This window comes from Nerophis lumbriciformis, linkage group LG02 (genome assembly GCF_033978685.3).
Source record: "Nerophis lumbriciformis linkage group LG02, RoL_Nlum_v2.1, whole genome shotgun sequence".
NCBI classification, from domain to species: domain Eukaryota; kingdom Metazoa; phylum Chordata; class Actinopteri; order Syngnathiformes; family Syngnathidae; genus Nerophis; species Nerophis lumbriciformis.
Window position 1 is genome coordinate 67,448,320 of NC_084549.2, and position 25,957 is coordinate 67,474,276.

The 25,957-nt window shown below is 41.2% G+C and overlaps 1 protein-coding gene across 2 annotated transcripts; it reads left to right on the forward strand.

Annotated features, from left to right (window-relative positions):
* The first annotated feature begins 4,535 nt into the window (after window positions 1-4,535).
* Window positions 4,536-23,233, forward strand: LOC133615702 (uncharacterized). 2 transcript variants are annotated; one of them, XM_061974563.1, is made up of 11 exons: window positions 4,536-4,626; window positions 10,965-11,113; window positions 11,429-11,599; window positions 14,401-14,600; window positions 14,681-14,872; window positions 14,936-15,123; window positions 15,190-15,313; window positions 15,496-15,615; window positions 15,683-15,775; window positions 15,850-16,016; window positions 20,860-23,233. In XM_061974563.1, exons 3-11 carry the CDS (start codon window positions 11,587-11,589, stop codon window positions 22,739-22,741), a joined length of 2,979 nt encoding a protein of 992 aa, XP_061830547.1. In that variant the 5' UTR covers window positions 4,536-4,626; window positions 10,965-11,113; window positions 11,429-11,586; the 3' UTR covers window positions 22,742-23,233. The 2 variants fall into 2 exon arrangements, with proteins under 2 accessions (XP_061830547.1, XP_061830501.1); XM_061974517.1 differs by having other exon boundaries at window positions 4,546-4,626; window positions 10,962-11,113.
* The last annotated feature ends 2,724 nt before the right edge of the window (window positions 23,234-25,957 follow it).

Consider the following 25,957-nt stretch of genomic DNA (forward strand, 5'->3'; position numbering starts at 1 on the left):
AGTTTGAAGAAATATTTCACAAATATTCTTCGTCGAAAAACCAGAAGCTAAAATATTTATTATTCTTTACAATAAAAAAAAATAAAAAATTACTTGAACATTGACTTAAATTGTCAGGAAAGAAGAGGAAGAAATTTAAAAGGTAAAAAGGTATATTTGTTTAAAAATCCTAAAATAATTTTTAAGGTTGTATTTTTTTCTCTAAAATTGTATTTCTAAAAGTAATAAGAAGCAAAGTAAAAAATAAATGAATTTATATAAACAAGTGAAGACCCATCCATCCATCCATTTTCTACCGCTTATTCCAAGTGAAGACCAAGTCTTTAAAATATTTTCTTGGATTTTCAAATTCTATTTGAGTTTTGTCTCTTTTAGAATTAAAAATGTCAAGCAAAGCGAGACCAGCTTGCTAGTAAATAAATAAAATTTAAAAAATAGAGGCAGCTCACTGGTAAGTGCTGCTCTTTGAGCTATTTTTAGAACAGGCCAGCGGGCGACTGATCTGGTCCTTATGGGCTACCTGGTGACCGCGGGCACCGCGTTGGTGACCCCTGCCCTAGTATATACAATAATATAAACCAAGTCATTGTATTTCATTTAGGATTATTTCATATCTTCATTTAAATAAAAATATATTTTTATCTTTTTTAGATCCATCCATCCATCCATCCATTTTCTACCGCTTATTCACTTTTGGGGTCGCGGGGGGCGCTGGAGCCTATCTCAGCTACAATCGGGCGGAAGGCGGTGTACACCCTGGACAAGTCGCCACCTCATCGCAGATGACACCTGTTTTTTAGATACAGTCAATAAATAATGTGAACATGTATCATACCATGGAAATCTAAGAGAACGTGTTGTGGATGATTGTGGACTGGGAATTTTTTTAATTAAATTTTTTTACACATTTCTATAAAAAAAATTTTTAAAAAAAGTTTTTCCGACGTATTACATTTTAGACGATTTCTCTTAGTTATTATTTCTCCGGCTGTAGAAAAGAGCCGCTCACAGGGCACAGAGGAGGCATCAGTGCGACACAGTTCGCGTATCGGTCACGTGACCAAAACAGCTCATGATCGGTCACGTGACTTTCTAAAAGCGGTACGCGCACCGGCACAGGGTTTTGCTCTATGAGCTCGACGCATGCGCCGATGCATCGGTGTTGCCGGACCCATCACTAGTGTTTTGTTTAATTGTTCATAGTTTTTTGTCCCCGTGCAAGTCTTTTGTTTTCATTAGTCAAGTTTGTACATCCGCCTTGAGCGCGCCTTTTGTTCGTTTGAGTGTTATTATTAAATTATGTATTTACCTTCATGCCGTGACCAGTCCAATTCACTTGCACCTCGGGAGAACAAACCACACCATAGTCCAAGTCTTGACACAGACCATATTTTCAGTATATATATAATTTTAAAAAATTCCATCTAATATACCGAAAATATGATCTGTATTATAAAAAAATATATTGTGAAGATTGGAGCATGTGGAAGAAAGTTGTGTCAGTTACAATTTTCCACCACAAGGGGGCGACATTGGTGTCGCTATCAACACCCAGTCTGGATCACTTCCTGACCTTAGAGCCTCAGATCAGTCTGGAAGGAGATCTGAACATTTAAAGTCAAGTAACGACCATTTGATTGGGGATGCCTAGGAGCAGTTTCTGCCGCCAGGCTCCGCCCACTACGAATGGGTATAAACAGGTAACTACCCACCTAACACGTCAAGGTGTCATCGTCGTCATCGTCGTCATTTGAACCAATTATCACCAAGATCTGCGTTTGTGGAGCCGAGGTACAAATGTTTAGTCTTGTGACAAACCGTTGGATGAAAGTTTGACGCCCACAAAAAAATTCCTCCGCAATTTACCACTGGCTATATGTCGCGTATCTGTCTGTGGAGGGGGGGCGTGGCTTGCGGGCCTGCCGCGGAACGGGGTGTGCCAGGACCGGCCTTGAAGACCTCGACAGGTACGCAGATGGCCCGGGTGGAAATGTAGAGGTTGCCCTCTAGTGGGTTCTTCGGACCACCACACACTGCCAGAGGGGCAAAAATTCAGGGTATAACACTGTTTTATTTTCGTAAAAATGTGCAGAGGCTTTGTCTGCTGCGTCCACTCAGCAGCACATCCAACTCCAACTACTTCTCTCCTCCCGGCTGCTGCTAATAAAAGGGCGACAGGTGATTCGAAAACAAGGCCCACCTGGGCCATCTACGCACCTGTCGCTGTCTTCGAGGCCGGTCCTGGCACACCCCGTTCCGCGGCAGGCTCGCAGGCCACGCCTCCCTCCACACTGTCATTTTAACCGCGTCTTCTTTGTTCAAAGTCTGTTAAAGTATGACCCGTGTTTTTGGCCTAAAAATGCCCAACAGAAACCAAGAGGGCCAAATTCCGGTTTGTTTTCAAATATAGGTTCTTGAGGCTTTAACGTGCGTCTCGTCATGATTGACGTCCCTAGCGGTTTCCGTGACGATAGGTGATTCTGGTGGCAGTGGCTAATTTATTCTAATTTTCAAAGGGGGGGGCGGTAGAGAGTAGTGTTGTCCCGATGCCAATTATTTTGGTACTTTTCGATACTTTTCTACATAAAGGGACAAAAAATGGCTATATTTTAACAAAAAAATGTATGTTATATTAAACATATGTTTCTTATTGCAAGTTTGGCCCCTAGTTTTTAAGCCAAAATGTGTCCATTCTCCCTTTTCTGTCTACACATTGAGTCTGCTTGTAAGTACTCCATGATTGTGCGCTGCCGAACATGCTCCTCTGCTCGTAAAACCAGCAGTGACACGAGGTGACGACAGTGGGTCGGACCGGTACTTTTTAGAGGCGATATAGTACCGAATATGATTCATCAGTATCGCGGTACTATACTAATACCGGTATACTGTACAACCCTAGTAGAGAGTCGTGTTCGGGATCCCAAAAATATCACCTTACGTTTTAATGCATCTTAAATGCCTCAAAAATGCGATTTAAGTGGGCAAATAATAATAAATGAAGCAATTTCAATAGGGCCTTTGCAGCTTTTTGTTGCTCGGGCTGTTATGGTTGCTGAGGGGAGATGACGGCAACAGACACCAGGGGAATGTATGTACAATACTTTATAATATATATGATCAATATATATATAATAATACAAAACAATACTAACAAATAAGCTAACCCAAGGAAATGGAGTGTGTCAAACCCAAGAGTGTGTGTGTGTGTGAGGCTATGTGTGTAGTTAGCTGAAGTGTGTGTTACCAAGTGTTGATGAGAGCGAAGGAACGAGGCAGTCCATGGAGCAGGCAGGTGATCCGGGGCGAGAGGGAGGCGTCAGAGTCCAGGGGCGAGGGAGGCAGTCGAGATCCAGGGCAACGGAAGGAAAACACTGCGGAAACACGGGAGAAGACAAGGAACAAATCAAACCACGGAGAGGAAACAAGGATAAAGCATAAAGCTTGTCGCTTACGGTACACCATTTGAGAACTAAGATCCCTGGGTCCACTGGTCCTTTAAGCAGCTCGCCCTCATCAGTTCCAGGTGTGCAGATTGCCGATTGTCTGCAGGCTTGTAGCTGCGTGGCCGTGCTGCGTGGGCGTGTTGCTCTCAGCGCGAGCAGTGGCGTGTCCGAGCACGGAGGGAGAAGCAGACTGCGCGTGCGCCATAACACGGGCCTTCATTAAGTGGTAAATGTCAAGCCAGCATCAATGGTTTGTAGCTACAACCTACAGTTACTCCATCCATCCATCCATTTTCTACCGCTTATTCCCTTTGGGGTCGCGGGGGGGCGCTGGAGCCTATCTCAGCTACAATCGGGCGGAAGGCGGGGTACACCCTGGACAAGTCGCCACCTCATCGCAGGGCCAACACACATAGACAGACAACATTCACCCTCACATCCACACACTAGGGACAATTTAGTGTTGCCAATCAACTTATCCCCAGGTGCATGTCTTTGGAAGTGGGAGGAAGCCGGAGTACCCGGAGGGAACCCACGCAGTCACGGGGAGAACATGCAAACTCCACACAGAAAGATCCCGAGCCCGGGATTGAACCCAAGACTACTCAGGACCTTCGTATTGTGAGGCAGATGCACTAACCCCTCTGCCACCGTGAAGCCCCCTACAGTTACTCATAACAATTAATGTCATTACAGTCCGACAAGCCTGTCTGTGTTCATTTAGTGAATAAGATTAGTCACACCCTGACTTAATTTTGAGTGCTAACAGATCTGATCCGGGTTGGCAAAAATACATATTTTTTGATACAAACATGCAAAAATTACACCAACACCATCTTTTTCCAGTCCAAGCCGGAAGAGTTGGCAGTTATGACACTGCTTTGCCAGAGAGCAAGATATTAGCGAGGTAGCGAGTACAGGTAAAAAAAAAGAGTGTGACTCCAAGAGTCTGATATGATCTCATTAGAAGTGCAACCTCACCAAAAAAGGCTGTGATGCTGATGTCATGGGCAGGAAGCGGCGTCACAAAGGACGGCGGTGTCACAAAGCAGACGCTACCTGCGGTGGGACGTTGGCCTGTATTGATGCTGAGGATGATGATGAGGATGATGAGTGTGGCTGTGTGTCAGTCGAGTGGGGATGTTGAGTTGGCAGAGAAAATTACAAGGAGAGGACAACGCAGGTAGCAAACATTTAGATGACCTGTGACATGGTTTTATGGTGACATGGTGCGATTAACTCGTCTTGACAACCTCTTTACACTTTGGAAACGTTCAAGACCTTGTAAACATTGAAGACTGTAAACGTTGAAGACTGTTCATGTTGAAAACCTTGTAAATGTTGAGGACCGTAAACGTTGAAGACTTTGTGGACATTGAAAACCTTGTAAACGTTGAACACTGTAAACATTGAAGACTTTGTAAACGTTGAAGACCTTGTAAACGTTGAAGACTTTGTTAATGTTGAAGACCTTGTAAATGTTGAGGACTGTAAAAGTTGAAGACTTTGTGAACATTGAAGGACATAAATATTGAAGACTGTAAACATTGAAGACTTTGTAAACATTGAAGACTTTGTAAATGTGAAAGACTGTCAATATTGAAGACTATACACATTGAAGACGTTGTAAACGTTGAAGACTTGGTAAACGTTGAAGACTTGGTAAACGTTGAAGACTGTAAACATTGAAGACTGTAAACATGGAAGACTTTGTAAACGTTGAAGACCTTGTAAACAGTGAAGACTATCATCGTTGCAGACTTTGTAAAAGTTAAAGACCTTGTCAACATTGAAGACTTTGTCAACATTGAAGGCTGAAAACATTGAAGACCTTGTAAACGTTGAAGACTTTCTAAACGTTGAAGACTTTCTAAACGTTGAAGACTTTGTAAACATTGAAGACTGTAAACATTGAAGACTTGGTAAACGTTGAAGACCTTGTAAACGTTGAAAACTTTGTTAATGTTGAAGACTTTGTTAATGTTGAAGACTGTAAAAGTTGAAGACTGTGAACATTGAAGGATATAAATATTGAAGACTGTAAATATTGAAGACTTTGTAAACATTGAAGACCTCGTAAATGTGAAAGACTGTCAATATTGAAGACTATACACATTGAAGACTTGGTAAACGTTGAAGACTAAACATGGAAGACCTTGTAAACATTGAAGACCTTGTAAACAGTGAAGACTATCATCGTTGCAGACTTTGTAAAAGTTAAAGACCTTGTCAACATTGAAGACTTTGTCAACATTGAAGGCTGAAAACATTGAAGACCTTGTAAACGTTGACGACTTTCTAAACGTTGAAGACTTTGTAAACACTGAAGGCTGTAAACATTGAAGACTGTAAACATTGAAGACTTGGTAAACTTTGAAGACTTGGTAAATGTGGAAGACTTGGTAAACGCTGAAGACCTGGTAAATGTTGAAGACTAAACATTGAAGACTGTAAACATGGAAGACTTTGTAAACATTGAAGACCTTGTAAACAGTGAAGACTATCATCGTTGCAGACTTTGTAAAAGTTAAAGACCTTGTCAACATTGAAGACTTTATCAACATTGAAGGCTGAAAACATTGAAGAACTTGTAAACGTTGAAGACTTTCTAAACGTTGAAGACTTTGTAAACATTGAAGGCTGTAAACATTGAAGACTGTAAACATTGAAGACTTGGTAAACTTTGAAGACTTGGTAAATGTTGAAGACTTGGTAAATGTTGAAGACTTGGTAAACGTTGAAGACTGTAAACATTGAAGACTGTAAACATTGAAGACTGTAAACATGGAAGACTTTGTAAACGTTGAAGATTGTAAACATTGAAGACTTTGTAAACATTGAAGACTAAACATTGAAGACTTTGTAAACGAAATGTTGAAGACTGTAAACATTGAAAACTTGTAAACGTTGAAGACTGTAAACATTGAAGACTTTGTCAACGTTGAAGGCTGTAAACATTGAAGACCTTGTAAACGTTGAAGACTTTGTAAACATTGAAGGCTATAAACATTGAAGACTTGGTAAACGTTGAAGACTGTAAACATTGAAGACTGTAAACATGGAAGACTTTGTAAATGTTGAAGACCTTGTAAACAGTGAAGACTTTATGATCGTTGAAGACTTTGTAAAAATTAAAGATGTTGACAACATTGAAGACTTTGTCAACATTGAAGGCTGTAAACATTGAAGACCTTGTAAACGTTGAAGACTTTCTAAACATTGAAGACTTTGTAAACATTGAAGGCTATAAACATTGAAGATTGTAAACATTGAAGACTTCGTAAACTTTGAACACTTGGTAAATGTTTAAGACCTGGTAAACGTTGAAGACTGTAAACATTGAAGACTGTAAATATGGAAGACTTTGTAAAGGTTGAAGACTGTAAACATGGAAAACTTTTAAACGTTGAAGACTGTAAACATTGAAGACTTTGTAAACATTGAAGACTGTAAATGTTGAAGACTGTAAACGTTGAAGACTGTAAACATTGAAGACTTTGTAAACATTGAAGACTGTAAATGTTGAAGACTGTAAACATTGAAGATTTTGTAAACGAAATGTTGAAGACTGTAAACATTGAAGACTTTGTCATCGTTGAAGGCTGTAAACATTGAAGGCTGTAAACACTGAAGACCTTGTAAACGTTGAAGACTTTCTAAACGTTGAAGACTTTGTAAACATTGAAGGCTATAAACATTGAAGACTTGGTAAACGTTGAAGACTTGGCAAACGTTGAAGACTGGAAACATGGAAGACTTTGTAAACGTTGAAGACTGTAAACAAGGAAGACTTTTAAACGTTGAAGACTGTAAACATTGAAGACTTTGTCAACGTTGAAGACTTTGTAAACATTGAAGGCTGTAAACACTGAAGACCTTGTAAACGTTGAAGACTTTCTAAACGTTGAAGACTTTGTAAACATTGAAGGCTATAAACATTGAAGACTTGGTAAACGTTGAAGACTTGGCAAACGTTGAAGACTGTAAACATGGAAGACTTTGTAAACGTTGAAGACTGTAAACAAGGAAGACTTTTAAACGTTGAAGACTGTAAACATTGAAGACTTTGTCAACGTTGAAGACTTTGTAAACATTGAAGGCTGTAAACATTGAAGACCTTGTAAACGTTGAAGACTTTCTAAACGTTGAAGACTTTGTAAACATTGAAGGCTATAAACATTGAAGACTGTAAACATTGAAGACTTGGTAAACTTTGAAGACTTGGTAAATGTTGAAGACTTGGTAAATGTTGAAGACTTGGTAAACGTTGAAGACTGTAAACATTGAAGACTGTAAACATTGAAGACTGTAAACATGGAAGACTTTGTAAACGTTGAAGATTGTAAACATTGAAGACTTTGTAAACATTGAAGACTAAACATTGAAGACTTTGTAAACGAAATGTTGAAGACTGTAAACATTGAAAACTTGTAAACGTTGAAGACTGTAAACATTGAAGACTTTGTCAACGTTGAAGGCTGTAAACATTGAAGACCTTGTAAATGTTGAAGACTTTGTAAACATTGAAGGCTATAAACATTGAAGACTTGGTAAACGTTGAAGACTGTAAACATTGAAGACTGTAAACATGGAAGACTTTGTAAATGTTGAAGACCTTGTAAACAGTGAAGACTTTATGATCGTTGAAGACTTTGTAAAAATTAAAGATGTTGACAACATTGAAGACTTTGTCAACATTGAAGGCTGTAAACATTGAAGACCTTGTAAACGTTGAAGACTTTCTAAACATTGAAGACTTTGTAAACATTGAAGGCTATAAACATTGAAGATTGTAAACATTGAAGACTTCGTAAACTTTGAACACTTGGTAAATGTTTAAGACCTGGTAAACGTTGAAGACTGTAAACATTGAAGACTGTAAATATGGAAGACTTTGTAAAGGTTGAAGACTGTAAACATGGAAAACTTTTAAACGTTGAAGACTGTAAACATTGAAGACTTTGTAAACATTGAAGACTGTAAATGTTGAAGACTGTAAACGTTGAAGACTGTAAACATTGAAGACTTTGTAAACATTGAAGACTGTAAATGTTGAAGACTGTAAACATTGAAGATTTTGTAAACGAAATGTTGAAGACTGTAAACATTGAAGACTTTGTCATCGTTGAAGGCTGTAAACATTGAAGGCTGTAAACACTGAAGACCTTGTAAACGTTGAAGACTTTCTAAACGTTGAAGACTTTGTAAACATTGAAGGCTATAAACATTGAAGACTTGGTAAACGTTGAAGACTTGGCAAACGTTGAAGACTGGAAACATGGAAGACTTTGTAAACGTTGAAGACTGTAAACAAGGAAGACTTTTAAACGTTGAAGACTGTAAACATTGAAGACTTTGTCAACGTTGAAGACTTTGTAAACATTGAAGGCTGTAAACACTGAAGACCTTGTAAACGTTGAAGACTTTCTAAACGTTGAAGACTTTGTAAACATTGAAGGCTATAAACATTGAAGACTTGGTAAACGTTGAAGACTTGGCAAACGTTGAAGACTGTAAACATGGAAGACTTTGTAAACGTTGAAGACTGTAAACAAGGAAGACTTTTAAACGTTGAAGACTGTAAACATTGAAGACTTTGTCAACGTTGAAGACTTTGTAAACATTGAAGGCTGTAAACATTGAAGACCTTGTAAACGTTGAAGACTTTCTAAACGTTGAAGACTTTGTAAACATTGAAGGCTATAAACATTGAAGATTTGGTAAACGTTGAAGACTTGGTACACGTTGAAGACTGTAAACATTGAAAATTGTAAACGTGGAAGACTTTGTACACGTTGAAAACTTTTTAAACGTTGAAGACTTTTAATCGTTGAAGACTTTTAATCGTTGAAGACTGTAAACATTGACGAGTTTGTAAACAAAACATTGAAGACTGTAAATGTTTTGAAGACTGTAAACATTGAAGACTTTGTAAACGTGAAAGACTTTTTCAACATTGAAGACTGTACACATTGAAGACCTTATAAACATTGAAAACTTGGTAAACGTTGTAGACTGTAAACATGGAAGACTTTGTAAACGTTGAAGACTGTAAACATTGAAGACTTTGTAAACATTGAAGACTGTAAACATTGAAGACCTTGTAAATGTTGAAGACTTTTAAACGTTGAAGACTGTAAACATTGAAGACTTTGTCAACGTTGAAGACTTTGTAAACATTGAAGGCTGTAAACATTGAAGACCTTGTAAACGTTGAAGACTTTCTAAACGTTGAAGACTTTGTAAACATTGAAGGCTATAAACATTGAAGATTTGGTAAACGTTGAAGACTTGGTACACGTTGAAGACTGTAAACATTGAAAATTGTAAACGTGGAAGACTTTGTACACGTTGAAAACTTTTTAAACGTTGAAGACTTTTAATCGTTGAAGACTGTAAACATTGAAGACTTTGTAAACATTGAAGACTGTAAACATTGAAGACCTTGTAAACGTTGAAAGCTGAAAACACTGAAGACCTTCTAAACGTTGAAGACTTTCTAAACGTCGAAGACTTTGTAAACATTGAATACTGTAAACGTTGAAGACCTTGTAAACGTTGAAAGCTGAAAACACTGAAGACCTTGTAAACGTTGAAGACTTTCTAAACGTCGAAGACTTTGTAAACATTGAAGGCTGTAAACATTGAAGACTTTGTAAACATGGAAGACTTTGTAAATGTTGAAGACCGTAAACATTGAAGACTTTGTAAATGTTGAAGACTTTCTAAAAGTTAAAGACTTGTAAACGTTGAAGACTGTAAACGTTGAAGACTGTAAACATTGACGAGTTTGTAAACAAAACATTGAAGACTGTAAACATTGACGAGTTTGTAAACAAAACATTGAAGACTGTAAATGTTTTGAAGACTGTAAACATTGAAGACTTTGTAAACGTGAAAGACTTTTTCAACATTGAAGACTGTACACATTGAAGACCTTATAAACATTGAAAACTTGGTAAACGTTGTAGACTGTAAACATGGAAGACTTTGTAAATGTTGAAGACTGTAAACATTGAAGACTTTGTAAATGTTGAAGACTGTAAACAGTGAAGACTGTTAACGTTGAAGACTGTAAACATTGAAACCCTTTGTAAACAAAACGTTGAAGACTGTAAACATTTTAGACTTTGTAAACGTTGAAGACAGTAAACATTGAAGACTGTAAACATTGAAGACAAAACGTTGAAGACTGTAAACATTGAAGCCTTTGTAAACAAAACGTTGAAGACTGTAAACATTTTAGACTTTGTAAACATTGAAGATAGTAAACATTGAAGACTGTAAACATTGAAGACTTTGTAAACGTTGAAGACGGTAACCGTTGAAGAATTTGTAAATGTTGACGACTGTAAACATTGAAGACCTTGTAAACCTTAAAGACTTTGTAAACATTGACGACTTAGTAAAAGATAAAGACTTTGTAACTGTTGAAGACTCTGTAAAAGTTGAAGACTTTGTAAATGTTGAAGACTGTAAACGTAATCCTTTTACCTTCTGGATTCTTGGGTTTTAAAGCAGGAGGTGTCAGAAAAGTTACCACAGGGATAACTGGCTTGTGGCGGCCAAGCGTCGGCTCTTCCTATCATTGTGAAGCAAAATTCCCCAAGCGTTGGATTGTTCACCCACTAATAGGGAACGTGAGCTGGGTTTAGACCGTCGTGAGACAGGTTAGTTTTACCTTACTGATGATGTGTTGTTGATACATATATAATAATGTCTTGTCCTCACAACACTCATTGTTTATCTAAGTCAGGGGTCCCCAAACTTGTGAACCCAGGGGCCACATTGGGTTAAAATAATTTGGCATGGGCCAACGAGCTAATATGTGAGTGTTGTGAGGTCAAGACAACAAAAGAGTAGATTTTCTAAGTAGTAGAGTGTAGCTAAGCTAGCACGCACCTCTCAGACTATGATAGCCACATGTAGTTTCCCTGTCCGACAAAAATGGCCTCTGAACTTTCATAATTTCTCCTTTTTTACAGAAAAGTGTCAGTACGGTAAAAAGCCACATTTGGAGTCCTCATTTCCAGAAAGTTGGCAATGAACTTTTAGCTAGCTAGCTAGCTGCCGCTGAACTGAGGCAGAGTGACCGACAGTCAAGGCAAAGCTAATTCCCAGATGGCAGAAAAGTGGAACTGCAATGAGTTTGACAGGTGAGCAATCAGGCTCTCTGGCATCGATTAGTTTAGCCTGTGCAAGACTGTTGTGAAGCTGTTGTCATTCAATGGAATTTTTCGATTTTTTTAACAGACATTTTTTTTTATCCTCACGATCATAAAATTACGGGACAAAGTGCGTCCCTTGACAGCTCAATACAAAACGTGTACTTTTGTTTCTAAATACAGAACGATTGCGTTTGTGATAATTAGCTTGTTCGAGGTGGCTAGCAATGGTGCTAACAGGAGTAATCCATTTTGCCTCCAAATCACTCTAAAATTGCATCCAAAAACCGCCAACAATACTCTTTTTACATCTCGTGACCGCAATTGTCAGAAAAATGGTATGTAAATGATCAAAAAACTTTCCGTTCTCTGAGTTCCAAATGAACAGACAAGAGGCTGTCCTTGTTGCACCAAGCAAAGGCTTGGAAAATTCCATTGTGTACGATGGGAGGAGACTGGAGGGGGTTATCTATTGTCATCGAAGACTTGCCCAAGCTGAATCCAGGACCAGCCCAAGCCAGATACAACGCTGATTATACGTACATTTCCTTTAAAACTGACTTTGAAACATTGTTGAAAAATAGTTGTATTTGTAAATTGAGACAACGTTGATGTCTAACGTTGGATCCACCAAATTTGACCAAATTTTAATGGTCAAATCAATGTTAGACATTGATTAAACGTTGTCAAAAAGCATGTTGTTTCAATATTGTATTTGTGTTGTAAAATATTGGTTGGGAAATTACCAAATTTCAATGGTCAAATCAACGTCACAACCTGACATTGATTAAACGTTGTCAAAAAGCATGTTGTTTCAACGTTGTATTTGTGTTGTAGAACATTGGTTGGGAAATGACCAAAATTCAATGGTCAAATCAACGTCAGAACACAACATTGATTGAACGTCGTCAAAAGCATGTTGTTTCAACGTTGTATTTGTGTTGTAAAATATTGGTTGGGAAATGACCAAAATTCAATGGTCAAATCAACGTCAGAACCCAACATTGATTGAACGTCATCAAAAAGTATGTTGTTTCAACGTTGTATTTGTGTTGTAAAATATTGGTTGGGAAATGACCAAAATTCAATGGTCAAATCAACATCAGAACCCAACATTGATTGAATGTCGTCAAAAAGCATGTTGTGTCAACGTTGTATTTGTGTTGTAAAATATTGGTTGGGAAATGACCGAATTTCAATGGTCAAATCAACGTCAAAACACAACATTGATTAAACGTCGTCAAAAAGCATGTTGTTTCAATATTGTATTTGTGTTGTAAAATATTGGTTGGGAAATGACCAAAATTCAATGGTCAAATCAACGTCAGAACCCGACATTGATTGAACGTCGTCAAAAAGCATGTTGTTTCAACGATTTGTGTTGTAGAATATTGGTTGAGAAATGACCATATTTTAATGGTCAAATCAACGCCAGAACCTGACTTTGATTAAACGTCGTCAAAAAGCATGTTGTTTCAACGTTGTATTTGTGTTGTAGAACATTGGTTGGGAAATTACCAAAATTCAATGGTCAAATCAACGTCAGAACCCAACATTGATTGAACGTCGTCAAAAAGCATGTTGTTTCAACGTTGTATTTGTGTTGTAAAATATTGGTTAGGAAATGACCAAATTTCAATGGTCAAATCAACGTCAGAACACAACATTGATTGAACGTCGTCAAAAAGCATGTTGTTTCAATGTTGTATTTGTGTTGTATAATATTGGATGGGAAATGACCAAATTTCAATGGTCAAATCAACGTCACAACCTGACATTGATTAAACGTTATCAAAAAGCATGTTGTTGCAACGTTGTATTTGTGTTGTAAAATATTGGTTGGGAAATGACCAAAATTCAATGGTCAAATCAACGTCAGAACCCAATATTGATTGAATGTCGTCAAAAAGCATGTTGTTTCAACGTTGTATTTGTGTTGTAAAATATTGGTTGGGAAATGACCAAAATTCAATGGTTAAATCAACGTCAAAACCTGACATTGAATAAATGTCGCCGAGGAGCATGTTGCTTCAACGTTGTATTTGTGTTGTATTATATTGGATGGGAAATGACCAAATTTCAATGGTCAAATCAACGTCACAACCTGACATTGATTAAACGTTATCAAAAAGCATGTTGTTTCAACGTTGTATTTGTGTTGTAAAATATTGGTTGGGAAATGACCAAAATTCAATGGTCAAATCAACGTCAGAACACAACATTGATTGAACGTCGTCAAAAAGCATGTTGTTTCAACGTTGTATTTGTGTTGTTGAATATTGGTTGGGAAATGACCAAAATTCAATGGTCAAATCAACATCAGAACCCGACATTGATTGAACGTCGTCAAAAAGCATGTTGTTTCAAGGTTGTATTTGTGTTGTAGAACATTGGTTGAGAAATGACCATATTTTAATGGTCAAATCAACGTCAGAACCCAACATTGATTGAACGTCGTCAAAAAGCATGTTGTTTCAACGTCGTATTTGTGTTGTAGAACATTGGTTGAGAAATGACCATATTTTAATGGTCAAATCAACGTCAGAACCCGACGTTGATTAAACGTCGTCAAAAAGCACGTTGTTTCAACGTTATGTTTGAGTTGCTCAACGTCAGGACCTAATTCAACAAGTTCTCAACGTTGTTTCAATGTGACTGCTGGGATTGAATTTCTCAGAGACGCACTAAGATCGCTTTCTGTGGGTCCCGGGGACTCACTACGCTGAAAACCTATCAACATGGTGTGAGAGTACGAGCAGTTTACCAACCTTCATGTGTGTTGGCGTTTCCAGATGTCAAGTGGGGGTCGCCACCCCCAGTCCCAAAGACGGTAGGGGTCACAATCTTTGTGAACACTAACGCCAACAACTACCGCATCCAGAAGATCCTCTTTGAGGGCAAATTCTCCAAAGTCTTTCAGTGCGCTAACCTGTCCACTGGAAAAGATGCGGCCCTCAAAGTGGTCACCAAACAGAGGGGCGCTAAACTGGAAGTAGGCCACCCAATCCTCGTCTCGACGTGGTTTTGTTGTCCTCAAGCAGCTGACGTCAACCCTGTTTCTTTTCTCTGCAGCTTGATATGCTAAAAGTTGTGAACGTTCTTGACCCGGAAAAGAAGAACATTGTGCGCTTCTTTGAGACGTTCACATTTGAGGGTTACACCTGTCTGGTCTTTGAGCTGCTGGACATGACCTTGTACAACTTGATGAAGAGGAAGAACTGGACCACACTTTCTCTTGTGGAGATTCGGCCCATCGCGCATCAGGTCAGTCTACAGTGCACAAACGAAGTAAGTCTACGTTCCCAACTATTGATGTCTTGCTGCTAGCTGCTGACTGCGTTAGATGCCCTGAAAAGTCTCGGAGTCATCCACACCAACCTGAAGCTGGACAATGTCATGCTGGTCAACTACCAAGCCAAGCCCACCAGAGTGAAGCTCATTGGCTTCGGCATGTCCCGCACCATATCTGCGGCGCCAGCCTTACTTGGTAAAACCTGTCAGGCTCTGGGCTACAGGTAGGTTTTGTTTCAGGACTCACGTGGCCACGTCACTGTGCACATCAAAACTTTGGCAACCCTCAGGGCACCTGAAGTTATCTTGGGCCTCCCGATCTCTGAGGCCGTTGACATGTGGTCTCTGGGCTGCCTGCTGGCATTCTTGGATCTGGGTCAGTACCTGTTTGGAGGAGATAACAATTCTCTGGTTGTAAGTACTGCATTTCACATATGCCGGTCTTTTAGGATATTCAGGTGTCTTAGTTTTCTGCTTTTCTGAATTTACCTGTACCTTGGTCACTTGCAAAAATGAAACGTTCCTCCTCGAAGTGATCCCACATGGTAGACTTGAGTATGTTAGCTTTGTTGTGTTTCTGTATGTTCTCTGTCTAGTTGAAGTACATGGTCCAGATTTTGGGTAAAATACCTGACCACCTCCTCTGCACTGGCCTGCACACCCACCAATACTTCAGGCAAAACAATGATAGTTTTTTCCCAAAATGGCAGCTGAAGGTATTCCAGTCACCTTTTTACACACGGTTTCCCGTGTTTAGGCTGAACATTACTATTTTTGCTTTAGACCGAGGAGGAGTACAAGGATAAGAACGGTGAATGGATCAGTTCTGAGTCTGTGGTGGTGTTGCGTCTGAACAGCTTGGACGAGCTTGTCACAGTAGGTGGTGGCTTTCTTTCAATCGATGCACACTGACAGTCTGACAAGATAACCATCATCCTCTCAAATGTTAGTTCCATGAAAAGAAAAGAAACTCCATCATACTGAAAGATCGGAGAGCATTCGTAGACTTCCTCAAATGTCTTCTTCAAGTGGACGTTGAGCAAAGGATCAGTCCGGAGAAGGCGCTCCAACACCCGTTTTTGACCATGGACCATCTGCAGCACAGCAGGCGACTCTAGTAAGTGTTTCTGGAACTTTTGGCCAAAAATACAATCCTGATTTTTCGGTACTAACTGCAAAAGACAAAAGGTTTTGCTGACATCATGCAAATTACAGAGACGGCGCTCCACCGGGGCTAGGGGAGGCTATAGCCCCGTCAGAAAGCCCTATTCGCTCCCCCACAGCACTTTAGGGCCCTATTGCAGTATGCAAAAACAACTTTTCTTACCTAAGTGTACCTGTTTTTGTGTATTAGGGATCTGCGTAAGTCCCAAAAATTGGAAATCAAAGCGTGGAGGCATTGCCGAGTTACTTATAAAACGATCTTGCCTACCTTCATACTTCCTCCAAAGGAGCCGTTTGGAATTTTCCCTAATTGTGACGTCCCCGGATTATCCATACATGCTAGAAATTGAAGCCAGATAAATAAGACCGCCCACAAGACGGGACAGCTTCGTGGCAGCCAATCGACTCCGCGAGTCCGTCTTGGACTGTCATAACGGGGGGGTCGCAGCTTACTGCGAGGTTTGTTCTCCCAGGATGCAAACGGACTATTCCGGACAGGACTTGAAGGTAGGAACATACATAGCTATGGCATAGCACAACATGAAACTGTGGCATGAAACCAATAATGACGCCAGGACGACTGACTGGCAAAGGTGGGCTTAAATCATGTCTCTTGATTGGAAACAAGTGCGTGTCCCGAACACCAGAGGCAGGTGAAAATCATAAGTCGCCATGGTAACTAAAACAAACAAGGGTGCACACAAAAACAGGAACTAATGGAGTCTAAAACTAACAGAACATAACAAAAACATGATCCGGACCACGGATCATGACATCGACAAGCCTATCACCGGGCTGAGTCCATCTTTTTGTGGCCGATCCCGCAACCTGGGGTCCATCTTTCCAAGAGCCTGTTAAAATGTCCAGCTCTATCACATCATGAATGCAAAACATTGTTTCTAAATGCCCAAAAAAGTGGTAGATGTGTGCTGCATGTTTGAAAACATCGCAAAATACCACAGGTAGGAGCATGATAGCATTAAAGTGCAGGATATGAGAGTGTCTGCGAGGTGATGCCCTGCATAGTACACGCAAAATACTCATTTATATAGGGCGGTCTGCACCACTTTACGATCAGTCTTAGTATTAATACAAGCTCAGGGTGTCACAGAAAAACATTGGTTTTGGAATTTATCGCAAATCCTATTTGTAAAGATTCTTAAAGGGGAACATTATCACAATTTCAGAAGGGTTAAAACCATTAAAAATCAGTTCCCAGTGGCTTATTTTATTTTTCGAAGTTTTTTTCAAAATTTTACCCATCACGCAATATTCCTAAAAAAAGCTTCAAAGTGCCTGATTTTAACCATCGTTATATACACCCGTCCATTTTCCTGTGACGTCACATAGTGATGCCAACACAAACAAACATGGCGCATAGATCAAATCAAATCAAATCAACTTTATTTATAAAGCACATTTAAAATTTACCACAGGGGTAGCCAAAGTGTTTTACAATGAACAGGTTAAAAGATAAAACGAGTACCGAGCAAACACAACACAACACAAACAAAACACGATAAAAAATAAATAATTAAAATAGAATTAATAAAAACATAAAAACATTAAAAAAAACAAAAACAGGATCACAGCAGGTGTATTATGGGGCGCCATTGCAGGATGGATATCACTCAGTGTTAAAAGCCATGGAATAAAAGTAGGTTTTTAAGAGAGATTTAAAAACAGGAAGAGAGGAGGCTTGTCTAACACTCAGGGGTAGGTCGTTCCAGAGCTTGGGAGCAGCAACGGCGAAAGCTCTGTCACCTCTAAGCTTCAGCCTTGTGTCAGGGACCGTCAACAGCAGCTGATCGGCTGATCTTAAGGATCGGGTGGGGCAGTAAAGCTGAAGGAGGTCGGAGAGATAGGTTGGCGCGAGGTTGTTTAGACATTTAAAAACAAATAAAAGGAGTTTAAAATGGATTCGGTAACACACAGGGAGCCAGTGAAGGGACGCTAAAATAGGGGTGATGTGCTCACGTCTGCGGGTCTGTGTTAGCAGACGAGCAGCAGAGTTCTGCACGAGCTGCAGGCGGGCGAGGGAGGCCTGGCTAATGCCTACATACAGGGCATTACAGTAATCAAGACGAGTCGAGATAAAGGCGTGGATTAATTTCTCAAGATCATGTCTTGATAGAAGCGGTTTCACTTTCGCTATTTGGCGTAGTTGATAAAAGCTTAGCATAGAACAGCAAGCTATAGCGACATTAGCTCGGATTCAGACTCGGATTTCAGCAACTTAAGCGATTAAACAGATTACGCATGTATTGAAACGGATGGTTGTAGTGTGGAGGCAGGTAGCGAAAACGAAATTGAAGAAGAAACTGAAGCTATTGAGCCATATCGGTTTGAACCGTATGCAAGCGAAACCGACGAAAACGACACGACAGCCAGCGACACGGGAGAAAGCGAGGACGAATTCGGCGATCGCCTTCTAACCAACGATTGGTATGTGTTTGTTTGGCATGAAAGGAAACTAACAACTATGAACTAGGTTTACAGCATATGAAATACATTTGGCAACAACATGCACTTCGAGAGTGCAGACAGCCCAATTTTCATCAATTAATATATTCTGTAGACATACCCTCATCCGCGCTCTTTTCCTGAAAGCTGATCTGTCCAGTTTTGGAGTTGATGTCAGCAGGCCAGGGAAGCTAGGGTCGATATTCTTCTCTTGATCATCTTCGGTGGCATAAGGGACGGTGAGCCAAGACATCCAGGGGGTTTAGCTCGCTCGTCTGCGGGAACAAACTGCCGCCATTGCATGCCATGCTACCGAGGTCCTTTGTCCCTGAATTGCTCACACACTCCGGCAGATTCAATGGGGGTCTGGCGGCAGATTTCTTTGACTTTATCGTTGGAAATGCATCTGCTTTGAGTGTCGCAGGCTATCCACACATTCTTGCCATCTCTGTCGTAGCATAGCTTTCGTCGGTAAAGTGTGCAAAACAAACGTCCAATTTCTTGCCACTTTTGCATCTTTGGGCCACTGGTGCAACTTGAATCCGTCCCTGTTCGTGTTGTTACACCCTCCGACAACACACCGACGAGGCATGATGTTTCCAAGGTACGGAAAACAATCGAAAAAACGAAAAATAACAAAGCTGATTTGACTCGGTGTTTGTAATGTGTTTGAGAAAATGGCGGATTGCTTCCCGATGACGTCATCGCTCCGAGAGCGAATACTAGAAAGGCGTTTAATTCGCCAAAATTCACCCATTTAGAGTTCGGAAATCGGTAAAAAAAAACATATGCTCTTTTTTCTGCAACACCAAGGTATATATTGACGCTTACATAGGTCTGGTGATAATGTTCCCCTTTAATCGATTAAAAAAAAAATCAAAAATCATTTAAAAAAGTGAGAGTTTTTAAAATGTTTTCAATCTGTCCTGCCCAGCCACTCAGACAAATCATATTGTTGATGTAGATGATCTATATCTGCTGTACAGATTTACTTTAGAAAAGAGAAGTGTTGGATACTTCTTTTGTTGTCTTATTTGTATTTGACTTTATTCAATGTTTGGGTAGAATCTTTTAAACTTTCTTTTAAGTAACATATACATTAATCAGAGCTGTTTATCTATTTTATGGAGGAATGTAGTTCATCATACAACTGGCCTCTAATGTTATTGGAAAAGTAATGATTTTTAATCAAGAATCGTTTTGAATCGAGAATTGATTCTGAATCGAATCGTTACCCCCCAACAATCAAATTGAATCGTCTCTACGCAGAGTCTATTTGTGCTTATGGAAGTGATAAATGTTGACTTGCACATTCTCTGGGTTTGTGGATGTGGATACTTCACCTTTCAGTATCTGGGCTTGTGGAGGGGGATACTCACCTTTCATCGTATGGGCTTGTGGAGGTGGATACTTCACCTTTCAGTGTTTGGGTTGTGGAGATGGATACTCACCTATCAGTGTCTGGGTTGTGGAGGTGGATACTTCACTTTTCATTGTCTTGGCTTGTGGAGGCGGATACTTCCCCTTCCATGACGCTTGTATTTAATTACTGAATAAATGTATAACGCAAAACACACTCCATTCTTTCACCCTTAATGCCTTCCTCTAATCACTAAATGTAGCGACAAAGCCTCTAAATTGACAACGCAGTTGTGTCGTATTCTCCGGCACATGAGGTGTGTTGTAAATCCGAAGTTACGATGCATACCACACAACTTCCAGTATAATTTGTAAATAAAAATACGGGGAACACTGACATGTGTGTGGGTGAAGGAGCGTACAGTAGCTTGAAGGTACCAGTCATGGTAGAGAGGAAAATGTATTGAACAATTTTCTTTTTTTATAACATTGCCATAATTAAATATTCGGATTACAATTTAAAATGTATTAAGCGTGCAGCTGTAACCTGAACATTGACTTGTTTCAAGAACACTTGCCTTTACAACAGACTGGAGGTTGTACTTAGACTCAACTGAAATCCGGTCTTTGTTGGTCAAACCTAACCTGACTCTCGCCAGGTCCTTGTAGTTCGCTGAGCTCCACACAAGAATCTGGGCTCAAGGACATTGGAAACTCCTTCAATTCCCAGCGTCGCTCTCATCGTCACGGGTTGATTTCGATGTGAGTGGTTGAAGTAGCACGTCGTTCAAGATAACGGACAAGTGGTTTATCCAATTACATTCCTTCTGAAATACATCACCTGTTGAGAAGTCCCAGATCCTTGTGTGGAGCTCAGCAAACTACAAGGATCTGGCGAGAGTCAGGTTAGGTCAAACCACCCTGGGACAGATATTTTTTCTTAATACTTTTTGTATTTTCTTGTTCTTTTTCAGCTTCTTAAAAAGCTATTATGAAATGAAGATGCTGGAAGCAGACTCTCAGCCTGAGGACGTCATAGGCCGCACACATGCGGCCTGTCCAACTGGGGACACTAAGGGTACACATGACCAAAGTCCATACGAGGACTCACAGCCCACTGACAGTGCACGTGATCAGGATTCTTATGGGGACCCACTACTCACTGGTAGTCTACGTGAAGAGGGTCTGTATGAAGTCTCACTTCCCTATGACAGCGCATGTGAGGAGGTTGCAGATGAGGAACCACTGCCTACTGACAGTCGAGATGATGAAGGTCCATGTGAGGAGCCACTTCCTATTGAAAGTCCACATAATGAGGGTCTGCCCTTTGACAGAACAAATGCAGAGGGTCTGAACCAGTATCCACTACCCTCGGATGGGCCAGGTGAGCAGTGTCACTATGAAGAACCACAATCTACTGCCAGTCCACATGAGGACCTACTTCTCCTTGGCAATCCACTTGATAAGGATCCTGAGGAGTATTCACTGACTAGAGAAAGTGCCCATGAAGAGGGTCTTGGTGAAGACCCACTGTCTACTGATAGGCCTAATGCCAAGGGTGAGAATGAGTATCCACTTCCCTCGGACAGTCCAGGTGAACAGCGTTGTTATGAAGACCCACAACCCACTGACAGTCCACATGTGGACCTACTTCTCCTTGGCAATCCACCTGAAAAGGATCTTGGTGAAGACTCACTGCCTACAGAAAGTTCCCATGTTGAGGGTCTTCGTGAGGACCCTCTGCCAACTGACAGGCCTAATGCTGAGGGTGAGACTAAGTATCCACTTTCGCCGGACAGTCCAGGTGATCAGGGACGATATGAGGACCCAATGTCCACTGACAGTCCACATACTGATTGTCAAGATGATGACCAACTTCTCGCTGTCGATGCAGATGATGAAGATCCATTTGAGGACCCACTGCTCACTGACCGTGCATATCATAAGGGTCTGGATGAGGACACAATGCCCTTTGACTGTGCACTTCATGAGGGTCCACATAATGACCTACTGCTTACTGATAACGCATGTACCAATGATCCGTATGAGGATCCACAGCCCGCTGTGCGTCATGAAGGTCGACATGAATACACTACGTCTGCTTGTGATGGCATGCATGACCAAGGCCCAAGCGAGGACAGACCAGCCGCTGACAATGAAGGTCAAGGTCTATGTAAGGAAACACAATGCACAAATTCATTTCATTCACCTGGGCAACATTTCAGTCATCAAATGTGTATTGATCACAGTTTACCCGATCAAGGCCCATGTGTGCCAGTTGGCTCTTTTGCTCGAGTTCCTGTTGGTCAAAGCCCTTTCAATCAAACTCTGCCCAATGACAGTTCATGGACTAAGCTGAAGACAAAGTGGCTAAAAAATATCAGTCATCTCTTTGGATGCATCATGATGACTAAAAAGTCGTCATCTCGTCAAGGTGACCCTGATCAGGAGTCCAACAGTCAAAGTCCATGCCAGGACAGAACTCCCAGGTGTGGTGTGCGTGTTTTGCCAAATAAAAAAACAATTAACAAAATTGTACGTTTTTTAAGAAGGATTACCAAGAAAAGAAATGCTTCGTCTTGTCAAAATCCCCCTGATTGGGCGAAAAACCCAGAAGACTTGAGTAATGTTACAGATGCTGTACCTGGTAAAGGGTTAACTGATCTAGACTTAACTGTTAAAGGTCCATCCCAGCAGGAATCCCAGAGTCAAGGTCCATGTAAGGAGAGTGAAACTCAAGATCCAATATGTTGGGAACAAGTTCTTACCGAAGGTGGATGTGACAAGCCACAAAAATGCAATTCACTCGGCAATATCAGGAGGATCAAAGTTAACAAAATTCATCCCACTGGATGAAAGTCAAAAGAGGTGCCAGCTAAAAACTCAGGTCATCAGTTCCACCCAAGCACCAATCCAGACGCCCATGAGACAAGGTGGCCAAGACTCGGAGCACATCCATGGTTCACTTTCAGCACCAGCAGGTCTGACCACTACTTTTGAACCTCCTGTAATCAAGCTGGAACCTCTAAAGACTTTAAAGATGGAACGTCTGTCGAGTTTAGTCTTTTCTCAAATAGTGGGACCTGAGGCCCCCGCAGGGTCATAGTGGGGTGAAGGTGGGGTCCCTGGACGCAGAGGAACAAACATTTATATATTCCTGGTTCAACGTTCCACTCGTCTCTCACTAGGTGGCGTCTGAGTCCAGCCCACTGGACAACACCAAAACATTGTTTTAACTTTCAAATTTGAACCGATTCAGTACCTCTACCCGGTACGTGGGACTCTATACCAGTACTTAACGGTACCAATTTTCACTACTTTGTGTGTTTGTGGTACAAAAATTATAATTTCTTAAATTAAAAATACTCATTTTTTAAATCTACTTTTAACTGTGAGCTAATAACTGTGTTGTCTAGTTATTATTTAATTTTTTGTTACACTTCTGAGTAGGGACGCAACATCAAGTCGTTTCACATCTGAATCGCAATTCTAAATTGATTCATAATTTTTTTAAATCGCAAAAAATTGTATATATAATATCCTCATATTATATATATATATATATATATATATATATATATATATATATATATATATATATATATGTGTGTATATATACACAAACACACACACACACATTTATATGTATATATACACATAAATATTTATATATGTACAGTATATGTATATATATACATATTTATATATACGTGTGTGTGTAATATATATATATATATATATATATATATATATATATATATATGTGTATATGTGTGTGCATATATATGTATAAATGTGTATGTATGAGCATATATATATATATATATATATCCATCCATCCATCCATTTTCTACCGCTTATTCCCTTTGGGGTCGCGGGGGGCGCTGGAGCCTATCTCAGCTACAATCGGGCGGAATCATCGCAGGGCCAACACAGATAGACAGACAACATTCACACTCACATCCACACACTAGGGCCAATTTAGTGTTGCCAATCAACTTATCCCCAGGTGCATGTCTTTGGAAGTGGGAGGAAGCCGGAGTTTATATATATATATATAAAATATTATTTTATCTTTTGTAACCCTTGAAGCTCATCTAAAATTGTATATAATTTTATAAAATCTTTTGAAGAGTAGGGAAACCTGCGAAACAGGCTTGTAGGGACGAAATAGCCTCTGTGTTTTATCCTGACCTAATGTGTGTGTGTGTATATGTCATGTCTGTATTATCATGTTTTGTTTTAAGTCATGTTTTGTTTAGTTTCTGTCTTTTTCACTCCCTTGTCTGGTCACCATAGCAACCATTAGTTTTCACCTGTCACGTCACGCACCTGTTTCACGTTTTGACTCACACACACCTGTCACCAATAATGTCACTGTTATTTAAGCATACCTTGTTCATCACTCGTCCTGCCTGCATTGTCGTTATGTCACTCCGGTTCAGGTCTCGTTTTGACAAAGTTCCCATGTCCTAGTTTTTGTTTAAGATTAGCCTCACTTGCGTTTTAGGCACGCTTGCCTCTTTTTGTTGTTGTTGTTGTTGTATTGTTTATGTTCGCGGTAGTGCGTGATTTATGTTAAATAAATCCTAGCCTACCTTCACGCTGTTGTCCGGAGCCGTCTATCTTGCGTTGGAAGAACAACCCCGCAGCAAGCTGCGACCCCCACTTGACAGAATGCAGGCAGCAGACGTTCTTCCGCAGACCGGCCACGAGGAGGTGATGGAGACGCGCTGGCAAAGCTGGAAGCCAACCAGAAAGGCTTTTTCTCGCCAGCATGACGCGTCGTTCCCCCAAAACCCTCCCACGGACAACAAGATTCCTCAACCAGCCCATTCTTCCTTCCCGCCGCAGGAGACCCGTGCTGATGACGTCACACCGCCCACTGGTGATGACGTCAGAAACCAAGATTTTTTTTTTGAGTCTATTTACACCCTCTGTCAGCCGCCCACTATGGACTTTGTTTCAAAGAAAAATCCTTTTGAGAAAATTGTCTCTAAATTTAGATTTTTTCAGACCCAGTCTAAAGTGGGGGTAGGGAATAGACAATTTGGACAATTTAATGGGGAAGTTTCTGCCCTCCTCCGCCCACCCCTACAGAGAGTTCCAGACCGCAGGGAGCGCGTCTGGTATCCGCCCCTTGAGGGGGGGGCTGGGGTCGGGAGCTGTGTTGGTGGGGTGACTCAGCTTAACCATGTCAAGCCACAGCCTCCCTCACGGCCGCCACCACCAGTCTTTTACCATGCCAAGCCGCAACCCCCAGCTAGACCACCTCCACCTGCACCAGTAGCTCCACGACGCCAAGCTCCGGTACCAGCTCCACGACGCCAAGCTCCGGTACCAGCTCCACGACGCCAAGCTCCGGTACAAGCTCCACGACGCCAAGCTCTGGTACCAGCTCCACGACGCCAAGCTCCGGTACCAGCTCCACGACGCCAAGCTCCGGTACCAGCTCCACGACGCCAAGCTCCGGTACCAGCTCAACAAGTCCAAGACCAAGACCCTCCACGCCAAGACCAAGACCCGCCATGCCAAGACCAAGACCAAGACCCGCCATGCCAAGACCAAGACCAAGACCCGCCATGCCAAGACCTAGACCAAGACCAAGACCCGCCATGCCAAGACCTAGACCAAGACCAAGACCAAGACCCGCCATGCCAAGACCAAGACCCGCCATGCCAAGACCCGCCATACCAAGACCCGCCATGCCAAGACCAAGACCCGCCATGCCAAGACCAAGACCAAGACCCGCCATGCCAAGACAAAGACCAAGACCCGCCATGCCAAGACAAAGACCAAGACCCGCCATGCCAAGACAAAGACCAAGACCCACGCCTAGACCAAGACCAAGACCCACGCCGAGCTTCGCCGCCGGACGCGACCCACGCCGAGCTTCGCCGCCTGACTTGTCACGCCGAGCTGCCACGCCTGCCAAGTTGACGACGCGCCTGTCTCCTCGTCGGCCACGGATATGGCCGCTACCTGGTCGTCCGCCACGCCAAGTGCGCCCACCTCCCAGTCGGCCACGAATGTGGCCAATCCCTGGGCGCCCGCCTCGCCTGCTGCAGCGGC

Coding starts and splice junctions, on each gene's coding strand:
- LOC133615702 (XM_061974563.1), top strand. Junction 14,601..14,680: donor AGAGGGGCGCTAAACTGGAA/GTAGGCCACCCA, acceptor TTTTCTCTGCAG/CTTGATATGCTAAAAGTTGT. Junction 15,314..15,495: donor GAGATAACAATTCTCTGGTT/GTAAGTACTGCA, acceptor TTCTCTGTCTAG/TTGAAGTACATGGTCCAGAT.